This window comes from Aquila chrysaetos, chromosome Z (assembly GCF_900496995.4).
Source record: "Aquila chrysaetos chrysaetos chromosome Z, bAquChr1.4, whole genome shotgun sequence".
Lineage (NCBI taxonomy): Eukaryota > Metazoa > Chordata > Aves > Accipitriformes > Accipitridae > Aquila > Aquila chrysaetos.
The window spans coordinates 19,958,406-19,970,898 of record NC_044030.1 but is presented as its reverse complement, the minus strand read 5'-3'; the positions used below and the strand labels follow the sequence as shown (position 1 = coordinate 19,970,898).

Genomic DNA, 12,493 nt, shown 5'->3' with positions numbered 1-12,493 from the left:
TTTAACAGGCCAGTATTTTATTGCTCTCCAGAAATTTTCATATCATACATACTTCTGACAGGCTTTTCCAGCTACCTGATACATTCATGAATTTGTGAAGTCTTCAAGTTTAAGAATCTCCTACTTTTTCTCAGTTGAGATGTGTTTGATAATACAGTCCTAGGATTATCACCTCAATATTTTGTATTTTCCCCTCTCTTTTGACATTCAAGTCCTCATATCATTTGAAGTACATTTTTACACACAAAAAAAGCTCCAGAATCTCTACTATTCCTACAGGGCACAAATGATGTTCCTAAAAACCATTCATTCAAGTTAGAGTATTTCATAAATGGTGGCATTACATAATGGGACTTGTGAACCAACACCATATGAGCATACATTAATCAGCAGACAGCACACTGAATACATGAGGCAATCTTCATTAGTAACAGATGGTAAGTTTCAGCAGTTGCTATTTTATAGGTTGCAAAGGATAAGGACAGTATAACAAAAATGTTCAAACAGCGGTTGTTAATTTGTAAGAAAATACCATGGGGTGCAAATCTGCAAGAATCCTTTTTAAAAATCTCAATTTACATTTAGTCTAGTCATCAAATTTAATCTTTTTCCCCTGGAATGCTGTAATTTGAGACATTTGTTCCCGGCGCCTCTTGCTTGCTTCCCATGACGGATGAAGAGGCTGCTCCAAACATGCTTTCTTATTGTCACATTTAACACCTGCAGCTTTTGCAAATGGTTGCTTCTTGAGCTGTGGTTCCTTTTTAAGAAGAGCTGTGCAAGAAGTACAGAATAAAACATTAACTACATCATGAACCGTCATAAAAATATGCTAAAACTACCTTGGGATTGCAGGTATTTTCAGGAATTTCTTAATGAGCCATGGGGAACAGACTCATCTGCATGTTCACAGCAAGATTTCCTCATCTTGCAGGCCAGTAAATTGTCACTTGGTAGACTGCAGATAGTTAAGATTTATTATTACTGACCACATGGAAAATTTGTGTAAACAAATATTCAGCACAGTCTCAACATTTTTCTTCACAATAAACCAATGAGATACTACACAATGTAACAAAATAAGACTGAAATTATATCCTTGATCCAATGAATTCCAAAATCGAACCATATACTACAAACAGAATAAAATATTGAAGAAGATATTGAAGGAATTACTCATAAGATAAACGACTTGTTAAATATAATCATCTGACACCTTTACCTGTGCACAGGTAACACTAACTGCTCAACATGAAGACAGACGAAAAAACACTTTCCTGTATAAACCCTACTTTAAGTATTTCTAATATGCAAAAATAGGAAATAGCAAACAATATCCACAGATTAAAATGAAAGTTCAACAATTTGACCATTTTAACAACCAATGTTAAAATATGTGCCACAAAACTGAAATGAAACAAAAACCACACTGTCACGATTAGGCTGCAGAGGCAACAAAATCTCAAAATGTTTTTACTCTTATAACTTTACCAGGTTAAGTAATACATACCTGTTCTTCCATTTTTGAGAGGGTGGTCTTTAGTATTTCTAAAAATAAAAAGAGAATTTAGGATTTTTCAGGAAGCTTGTAATATGACAAACACCTGTGAACAGAGAATTGTCATCACCAAAACATTTGTGCAATGACTTTTCAAGCATTATGTGCAAAACCCTTACACATTATTTCCTCTTTGTTAAAAAAGAAATAAAAATAGAAGTATCCAGTAGTGATTTAATTTGGATGCAGGTCTAGTTAGGAATCCTATGCATATGTCAGTGTTAATGTGAATATGAAAAATACGTAAGTGTGAAGAAAGCACAAGAAGACTACAGAATAGTTTATGTGAAAATGTTCTAAGCTGTAATTGGCTGAAATTCTCCTTGTTTGGTAAGGGCTACTAAAAATCACAACAATTTCCATTACTGGGAAGGAGGGAGGGAATGGAGAACATAACAAGGGGAAATGGTTTACCTTCTTCTGTTTTGAGATTTCTGATTAGAGGTAGACAAAGAACTGCAGAACATTGATTCCAGCTTGCTTGCTTTTGCACATGGCTTTCCTTCTTCCATGACTAAATCTTGCACTGCCCCACTGTTCTTTTCTTTCTTCACTATGTTTTTCTGAAGTCTATCCTTTCCTTTTGCTGAAGAATGATCAGTAACTGCTGGTATCTTTTTCTTTCTTTTTACCTTGCCAATGAAGAAATCATCATTGCTGTCATTGTCAGAATCTGATGACTGGTTATAAAACCTCTCTTCAGTACTATCATCAAAGTAGTCCTCTTCATTAGGATGTTCCTGGTCACTATCATCATTAATTATTTCTTTTATTGCATTTAATTTGTTCATGCTCATATTTTCTTTCCTTTTTTGATAGCCAAGTTTCTTTCCTGTTTTATTCTGAGTGACTGCTTGCATTTCTACTGCCTGAAATGAAGATTCTTCTGGAGTAAATGCTCTCTCAATTTCCACAGTTTTCTGCTCAGATTCACTGTCACAAAGGTCTTCAGCCACCCTGTCAGTTTCTATTTTCCTACCCATTTTTGTTTCACGTTCACATCCTTGCTGTTTCTGACCTAGTTTAAGAGCTTGGTCATCCAGATTGCTATTGGAATGTTGTGCTGATTTAGGCTGTTCTTCTGACTTAGCTTTATTCAAAGGAGTGGCTTTTGCTGGGTTCTTTCTTGCATCCTTAAAAGCTTTTACAGCAGCTATACAAGGGACAGAAGAAAAATATTTTGTTGCAGCTACACATGAGTTTCCATAAGTTATTTTAATATATTAAAACATTTTTGCAAGTTAAATATGTTGTACTGAGCAAGCATATTTTGAATGTCCTTATCAATATTTACTAAACACATGGGGCAATAAATACCTTAAAGTACAGCATCAAGAAAAGTTAGGAAAAGAAATTATTACCAACTGAATACACTGTTAAACTTCGGTTTAACTGTGAACTTCTCCTCCAGAATATAATTTGCAGCTGATAATCATGCTCATTTAGGGCATTACTTTGTGTGTAAGAACTGCAAACAAACAGTAAATTGCTCAGATATAATTAAATGGGTGTTTGACATGCTCTGTTATTAACAAAGTAACTTTGTGACATTATTACTAGGACTTGACCCTTTTTAACATCAATTTTAGTCCAAAACTTTGAGTTTAAAGAGAACAGGAGATAACCTAAAGAACAAGGAAAGATTCCCTAAGGATTCTGGGAACAGTTTCCAGGGAAGTTTAAGGGAGTAATTTGCAAAACCTTTTAGCTGCCTTTGGAAAGCTAGTTGTAATGCTCCTTCTACCTTTGTATCTGCATGTTATTGTGCTCATTGCCAGTTCAGTCCTATATAATTTAGAGATACTCCATTATATCAATTTGATTTTTTAGAGTTCCATTTATGACCCCTGTTTGTCCTACACCCTATATATTAAATGTCATATTGCATACTGTCACATATAAGCCCATTTCAACCAATACAAATGACTACAAGCTTGTGATACTTGGTTCACTGCAGCTAGTTAAGGTAACTACAGGCGCTTTTTTTTTTTAACTTTTTATACTGGTTGTTGGTGTCAGGAATATGCAGGAACAAGGTAACACAACAGTAAGCTACTGAAGTCATAAACGAGTCAATAAAATATTTCATACCTTTAAGTTCAATGAATCTTGGTTTCAAGAGGGGGTGTGTTGCCAGTCTTGCAATGGCTCTCTCAGCTGCAGTACAATTTGGCTACACAAAATAAATTCAAAGACGTAAAGTCAATAGAACAGTGAATACCTATACAGGTCTGTATCAGTTATGCTACAATGCATACTAATACGATTCTGGACTATAAATTGGACAAGAGGAAAAACTTATGACACTATAATATTTGAATATTTCTTATTTTTTCCTGTACTACTGTCATTCTAAATGAGGAAAAATCTGACTGCCCAAACATTGACAGAAATGTGACAGACATGCAAATCAGCTATTTCTCAGGTACTGAATAGGGATAACATGATTTTTATTTTAAAGGCATACCAGACACATCTCTTAGAGCTAACATGCTGATTTTTACATTCACTATTTCTTACCCCTGAAAAGCAAATTAATGAAGCCCCTGAATAAAAACCATCATATTGGCAGAAGGCATTCTGCATGAAGAAATACAGCAGCTTGCAAGAGGTGCAGTATGGATGCCATAAAATAGGTAAAATGACAGAGCAGGTATTGAAGGAATATACATTAAATGTGGTTGAGAGGCAAGGTCTAACCTGATCTTAAAGACAAACCACCTTGAATTTGATGTGGTAGAATACTGGAACTCTATAGACTGATTTGAAGAACAAATACGATCTTCATGCTTTGAAGAAAAAGGAGAAAAGTAGGAATTGCTTCCATTTCTGACTTCCTTTTTTATATATTAGAAGTCACAGGTATGACACATTGTAAAAGCTATCTCATTTTCAGGTTCTTGTTATCAATCTGCTTGAAGAACAAAATGAGAGGTATCTAAGACTTTCCAAAGGCAGTTTTGTCTTCTTTTTTTTGAAGGTAGGGAAAGAAGGTGTAACAGGCTTGTAAAACACTAATTTAGCAGGAAGATTTCTTAAAGCCTGCAGTGGAATTCTTTGCAAGAGAAAAGACACACCTTCCTCCATTCCTCCTAGTGGTACTGTAATGGAGGTATGTTTAAATTGTTGCTACCCGTGATTTGAGCTATATGCAACAGGAAGTACTACAGCAGAAGCCACCCAAACCAACAGATGATGAGCCTCGTAAAGAACTGGGAAGGTGTCCCGTGACCCAAGCTGAGTTGGTTTTGGTGCCCAACAACTCAACATGACACACTGCCTATCCTGTCCTAAGCAACTACCGTGACGCAGCCAAAGTCACAGGTATGTAAATTGTAGGGAATAAGGGGTGGAGATTGTACTGGCTCTGCCCTGGGATGGATTTAACTTTCTCCATAGCAGCCAAGATGGTGCTGTGCTTTGGATTTGTGACTAAAACAATTTAAAGCCGGTAACACACCAATGTTTTAGTTACTGCTAAGCAGTGCTTGCACAGCATCAAGGCCTTCTCTGTTTCTCACTCTGCCCTCCCAACAAGCAGGCAGGGGGTAGGCAAGAGGTTGGAAAGTAAACACTCCTGGGACAGCTGATCTAAATTGACCAAAAGGATATTCCATTCCATAGCAACAATGGTGCTCAGCAATAAAATCTCATGGAAAGGAAAAGGAAGGGGGAGAGATGTTTGCGGTTATGGCATTTGTCTTCTCAAGTAACTGTTATGTGACATGAAGCCCTGCTTTCCAGGATGTGGCTGAACATCTGCCCGCCGATGCGAAGTAGAGAATAAATTCCTTATTCTCCTTTGCTTGCACACACAACTTTGCTTCACTTATTGAGCTGTCTTTATCTCAAGCCATGAGTTTTTCTCACTTTTGCTCTTCTGATGCTATCCCTGACCTGCAGGGGTGGGGTGTGCAAGCTGCTGCTGGGTGCTTAGTTGCTGGCTGGGGTCAAACCACGATACAAACACTACCTAATACATCAGCAATGCATGTTTAAAGGATCTGATTTGCTTGATGTGAGTGCTCAGTGGGGAATCTTACTTGTTTGTATGTACATTTTCTTCCGGCAGAAGAAATGCCACTTAGTATAAAGTTATGTATTCATTGCATAAAGACAGATGGACACTTCATGCCAACTAACAGAGCAGAAGATGACACTACAGCTACAGCAGAGACAGTACTTCTAAATGCAGAAACATTTAATTGGTTTGCAAAACATAGATCTTGTTCCTCAACCAATGCAAAGCAAATCCCATTTGTATTTATTTTGCCATAGTTCTAGAGCATACAATACATACGCTAGGTATGTCCACTCATATTTCATGTTTGAAGTGCAGAGCATCTGGGAATTCTAGTACCTTCCTTTCTCCTCAAGTCTCTGCTATTACATCGTTATTTCTTCAGGTCAAGAAAAACTGGAAAAATATTTTCTCTGTAGACTGTCTACAGAACTATGAACACTGGCCAGAGGAGACGGGTCAAAAGATGGGTCTATTTCCAAGGGCCACAGACTGGCTTACTTTCAGGCTAGCCTAGCTCTGAGAACTTGAAATCTGAATTTTGATCCCCATGTGACAGTGCTGCATGCTGCCACCAGATTCCTGGGACAGCAAGCTCACATTTCTGAAGATCAAACGCTATTTTCTTTGGAGATTTTTCTATAGCTGGAAAATCTATTTCTGAACTTAATTAATACACTTTTTCCCTCAGCTACTTCCTGTGGGTTTTGAAAGAATATACCATGAAGTTCAGAAAGCAGCAGCAGCTTCTGTGCAACATCTGGTGTTCTTTAATTCAAATATTTATAGAATGGGTTTAAGCATATACATGCCAATCCATATGGAATAACCACATTTTTTCCTTATAGCAAAATACCTCACAAAAAACTACTCACACTGATAGACAGTAGCCAACAAACATACGACATTCACATTCTTTAAAATTTCCCGTTTTTCCATTTTTTTGGCACATCCAATGCTCAATTTATTTTTCCTCAAGTATTTTCCAGTATATGAAACCTTTGCAGAAAATAAAACTTAACAGAAAAAGGTCAACTGTATTTACAGCATGAACACCCTTTCCCCCTCCTCCTGCCCCCAGCACATTTAATTACGCAGATACTGCAATTGTACATCTTTATTCTCACATGTTCCTGCTACTTCTTGTATTGTTTTGCACTATTCATTTTTTCACTCAAGCATATCCTAGTACTTTCCATAGGAACACTATTCCTCATTCAGTGTGCAACTGAGGTGCTGCAAAGTGAAAAAAGCAACTGAGCAGTGTATAATCACACTTTTCAGTGAGAAACTGTAAGCTACATACAGAACCGCCTGAAAGTCAGAGTCTCGTCAAACTTTTTGTCTTCGTAAGTGATGCATTATTTCTGTATATAGTATTAAAGACATCTGTCTATCATCACTGACATGATTCATTAAACTCCATGTGGACATTTAACCGAATTAACTGCACTGATCTCTATATTTTCAAATATCTTAAAATGAAAAGAAACCCAAACTGCATAAACAAGCATTCTTCATCCTGAATGGTAGCTGTGCACACAGATGCAAAAACCTCAAAACATAACTTGTCAGTTATCGCATATTAAAGCAGCAGTTGTATAACTTACACATGTGCAAACACATACACATGCCCCACATCAGGGAGACAAACTCTGTACTATGTGGCAATGATTGGGAAGAGAATGGACATTACAAGCTTGCTAAGACAAAAACAGATTCATAACCCAAGTTTTGAGATGTGCTGGAATAGGGGTCAGAAGAAGTATGGAATGGCTCTGAGAGGTGGCAGCACTGGGTAAAAAAAAAAGTCAAGCAGAAGTTGTGTGGGTAGTACCTGCTTCATACAATGCAGGTGAAAAAGTGAGAATGAGAAACTGAGTGTCTCAGGGCCTGGGGCAGATGGGATTGCAGGAGTTGAAAGGGATACCTTGTTAGCATGATTGACACAGTAGAGTTTCAGGAAGAATTAAAGTACAGAAAGCTGGGATTAACTCGGGAACATGAAATGGAGACTTCTGACCATTGGTTCATTCTGATTACTTTTCCTGCTCAAATCTACTTTTGTTTGTACCCTCTCTGCTATAATTATAATCAACAATAGGAAAGAAAGAGGTCATACTTCTATTCTTCAATTGACTTTTGCACAAAAGGGGATTGCCTTGTTACAGGTCTCACCAGAAACAAGACTGCTACTAGAAGAGTATACTACTACAAAGACTACTACCAGAATTTCAACTGGGTCAAAGGACAGTGCTACCAAACTTGTAATGCTTGGTGGGCCTGCATCTGTTATTTTAGATCATCTCTCAGTTATTTAAAATAATGACATTCACATGGAAACAGTCAGAAACCCCACTGACAAGTGTGCAGTACATGGCAAAAGGCATGACAAAAAGTAACCTCGAAGCCATGTCATACTCAAGTTTCTAAACTAACTGGAAGTGAAGTTTAATGTCGAGGGTAACGACAGCCTGATTTTAAGCAAAAAAAAAAATGGCAGAGCTAATGCTATCCAGGGTAAGCACCAAAAAAAAAAAAAAAAAAAAAAAGATCCCCAATTCTGGGCCAAAACAAGATGTTATTGCATACCCTTTGTAGCAGCTTAGGAGAAGAGCTGTTTCTCTACTAAAAAAACCCCAGAAAACCTGTTAATCCACACGTTCCTCCCAGAGCTCTAACTAGTTACAGCTGTCCTTCATAATAGCAGATGTGGTTAATGTGGAGTCACAGGGTGGCTGAAGGTGCCAGATCATGGCTGCCACCCAAGTCCATCCCATGACCTCATACTGCTTTGGAATGAGACCCTTGAGAAAAGTTACTTTCCGACTGTGAAACGCTGATAGTTCTCCCTCTTCCTTTACGTCTGTAAGACATACAGTAAGTGACTTGTGGCCATCAGACATGGGGAAGATTTTGGTACAAGAGGGAATTAGTTATGGGTATTGCTTGTGGCAGCATTGCTGTGTCTCAGCTCCTGACAGCAAGATATTGTTTGTTGACCCTGGCTGGACACCAGGTGCCCACCAAAACTGCTCTATCACTCCCCCTCCTCAGAGGACAGGGTCATGTTATGTTGTCTCTGCTGCTCCTTCCTCCTCAGAGGGAGGACTCCTCAACACTCCTCCCCTGCTCCACTGTGGGGTCCCTCCCACAGCAGACAGTCCTCCATGAACTTCTCCAACATCAGCCCTTCTCATGGGCTGCAGTTCTTCACAAACTGTTCCAGTGTGGGTCCCTTCCACAGGCTGCAGTCCTTCAGGCACAGACTGCTCCAGCGTGGGTCCCCTCCAGGGTCACAAGTCCTGCAGAAAACCTGCTCCAGCATTGGCTCCTCTCTCCACGGGTCCACAGGTCCTGCCAGGAGCCTGCTCCAGCACGGGCTTCCCACAGGGTCACAGCCTCCTTCGGGCATCCACCTGCTCAGGCGTGTGGTCCTCCATGGGCTGCAGGTGGATATCTGCTCCACCGTGGACCTCCATGGGCTGCAGGGGGACAGCCTGCCTCACCATGGTCTTCCCCACGGGCTGCAGGGGAATCTCTGCTCCAGAGCCCGGAGCACCTCCTCCCGCTCCTTCTTCACTGACGTGGGGGTCTGCAGGGTTCTTTCTCTCACATATTCTACCTCCTCTCCTCTGGCTGCTGTTGCCGTGCAGTTCCCCACCCCCCTTCTTAAATCTGTTCTCCCAGAGGTGCTACCACCGTCGCTGATGGGCTCAGCCTTGGCCACCAGCAGGTCTGTCTTGGAGCAGGCTGGCTTTGGCTTTATCGGACGGGGGGGAGCTTCTAATTTCTGTTGTGTTGTGTCTGTCTGCCCCCCCCCCCCCGCCCCTTGCCACACAAACCCAATACACTCACCTTGATAATAGGAGGATGGATCAATTAGGGAATGCAGTAAACAGGTCTCTGTTGGATTTGGCAAGAGTTTAAAAGAGAGTGGTTCTCCCAAATACAGATATAACAGAGAGCAATCCCGTAGTATTCAAAGGATAGAAACAGCACTAAATGCTTCAGACTCTGCACTGGAAATGGATAGCCAAAACCTGTCAGATTTATAATCAACTTTTACTCAGTTTTTACTCAAGCTTTCCTAATTTTCCATGTAACATTAAAATGATGGTACAGGTGTTAGGAAGAAATAGCTATACAAGCTTAATAGCAAGACAGGGGAGAAGTTCTTATGGCAATTACTTCTGTATGGATCTCAGGAAATCATGCAAGTTTCAACAGTTTTTTTTTTATTGGACTATATACAATTTTTAAAATAGATGGATGAAAAATTTCCAATTGAAGCTAAAATGTATGTCCTAACAGATCTAGAGCCTCTGCAAATTAACTCAGCAGGGTAATGTCTTGTAATAGAACAATAGAAGAAAAACTGAACAATTTCTTACAAAACATCATGATACACAAGTAAACCTGAAGTGCTCCTTGGCTTCTTGTTTATTACTCTTTTCAGTGCTTGCCACAGTTTACATTATTTTAAACATCATTTTCTGTTATCATGGTAATTCAACCATGAAAGTATTTTTATATTTACTTTATTTGTCTTGCAAACATTATGGAAGTTGAAGACCCATGGCAACATGGGGTATTCTCGACAATCTTTTTGCTCATCTGCAGAACTGCACACAATAGAAGGTAAAGGTCTGGAGAATCTAGCTGACCTTGCATTGATGGCAGTAGCACTGGCAGTCAACTCGTCACTGACTTCTGCAGACTCTTGAATCCATCATCAGGGAGAAGCACGAGATTCTTCTACATACTATCAAGGTGCCTACATTGCCCTAACTTCACTTGCATGTCTGGACCAAAGCTGTTCTTTTCCCCACAATTTGTTCGTTAGATTTACCTTCACTTGTACATCCAGTTTGGCTTGTCTTTTATCAAAAAACAGTATGAAGTATGAATTTGTTTCTATCATTGGCTCATCTTCTTTTAAAACAAGAATTTCATAACAGGCATTAAATTCAAACAAAAATAGATTTCTTGCTGTTCTCTGCTGCATGCATGATAAAAAATACCCACTACCCAAGCATCTGAAAAAGTTTAAAGGACTTTTAAGCAGCCTAGCACTTTACAAGTGTTAGAAGACGATATTTAATTGGAGTATAAAAAAGTCAAGAGTTTCTCTGATTAATCTGTCACAACTAATTTAGCCAACCATACAACTGTCAGGTAAATGCTTCTTTTTCAGACTGGGAAATGGTCAAAGAGAAATGGGAGTGTTTCATCCCAAACTACCACAGTGATCTACAGCAGAGCTTGGCATAAACTCTAATCCTGCCAAAGTACAAATTATGTACTTAATCTTCTACTAATTCTTTCCTTCTTCTCTTCATGCGTAAAATAATTCCTATGATTGTTTCAATAAAGAAAAGTCAGAGCAAAAAAATTCTGAATAAAACAGGCATGGATTCCTAATTATCTCCTCATGGAGAACAGGGTCAACTCTAGGTGTAAACTGAAACAGCAAGATTGTGGGAAAACTAAAATGCTGCTAAGTCGTCTTCACTTCTTCCAGGGCTAGTAAGAATATCTGTCTATAACCCTCTCAGTTTGGCATTCCCACACAAACAATGCACACATTTTTTAAGGAAAAAATGTGAACTTCTTAAGGTTATGAAAGAGGACAGAAAGCGAGCACCGTGACAACTCCCCCACACAATTGTGGTGGTCTAACTCATTGTGACTACCAACGCTGAAACCTCTGCTGGCCTTTGAGAAAACATAGAAGCATGCTGAACATTACTTTAAGCTATGGACAAATGTGTCTATGAAGTGGACAAATTCCCAGTGGAAAGCAGTTGTGAAGAGAGTACTCCCCAGATTAGATTCTAAAAAAATTGTTAAGAAATATCTGTAATGTAAAAATATTACATAATTTGAATTGTACATCCAGTACAATTAACAAGTATAAAATATGTACAGTTCTGACTTACAGCAATGTAAAGTCAAATACATAAAACATAGCAGTATAAAGCCTACATGTTTTTGCTTTTTATATATAGCTTTGTATAAAATATATGCATTTCATATATTTTGACATTTGAACAGTTGCGGCACTATATCACTATATAAAATATATGCACCCTGCCAAACTGAACAAAAAAATTTGGCACACAGCACAGTAAAATAGATGCCACTAAAAAAAGAAAACACCACCACTCCCCCCACCCCCTTTCAGGCAAAAGACAATCATATTGAGAAAGTAAACTGGAAAGCAAAATATGATGAAACAGAAACTCTGAACCAAAAAATGTACTTCAGGGGTATAGAAACAAAATGCATCTCGGATAACACGCAGTAGCTGTGAATAATACAAAGAGAAAGGTCTTTGCCACAAAATTCACATAGACTTCTTCAGAGAACATAGTGAAATTTGGAGGAAAGGTCATATATAAATTAGTTTAACAACCACTATATATCGAATCTGAAACCACAACTGACTTTTGCAGAAAAGTGAAGTTGACAGAGTGTTTGCTCATAACTGTCCATCTAGAATGAGGGTCTGGAGGCTCAAAGTAGGCAGTAGTTTATTAACTCTGAACAGGGAGTTAAGCTGACCAATCTCAAAACGAAGTTTGAAACAAGCACTATTTGGGAAAACAAAATTTAAAAAAATTTATTACTTATTTGCTATGGAAAAGACATCAGAAACTCAAAGTAGACCAATAACACTCAGGCAGTGCTGCAAGCTGAGCAGGAAACAGAATTGTCCGAGTTCACTACGACCTGAATGCATCTGAGCTCCCAAGATCCAGTTGTGCATCACGGGCATGTCCAAAGACTGAGTGGAAGCAGATGACAGCAAATAAATTGGCAAGATACAAGGATAAGCTCCACATTATTAAAACTATCTAATGGACCAAGAAGTTCACAGTATTCTGTCTTGAACGAACCTGAGAAGTTTC

The 12,493-nt window shown here is 38.8% G+C and overlaps 1 protein-coding gene across 2 annotated transcripts in view; it reads right to left on the bottom strand.

Moving 5' to 3' along the window:
* SRFBP1 (serum response factor binding protein 1) overlaps nucleotides 1-12,493 on the bottom strand; it is a 77,433-nt gene continuing 64,940 nt past the window's right edge. For both annotated transcript variants that reach the window (XM_030003856.2, XM_041120702.1), the window contains 4 exons: nucleotides 3,650-3,731; nucleotides 1,973-2,711; nucleotides 1,511-1,548; nucleotides 1-774 (listed from right to left, as the gene is read on the bottom strand). In XM_030003856.2, coding sequence (XP_029859716.1) covers nucleotides 587-774; nucleotides 1,511-1,548; nucleotides 1,973-2,711; nucleotides 3,650-3,731 — 1,047 coding nt within the window. In that variant the 3' untranslated portion in view covers nucleotides 1-586. The remainder of the gene's footprint in view (nucleotides 775-1,510; nucleotides 1,549-1,972; nucleotides 2,712-3,649; nucleotides 3,732-12,493) is intronic.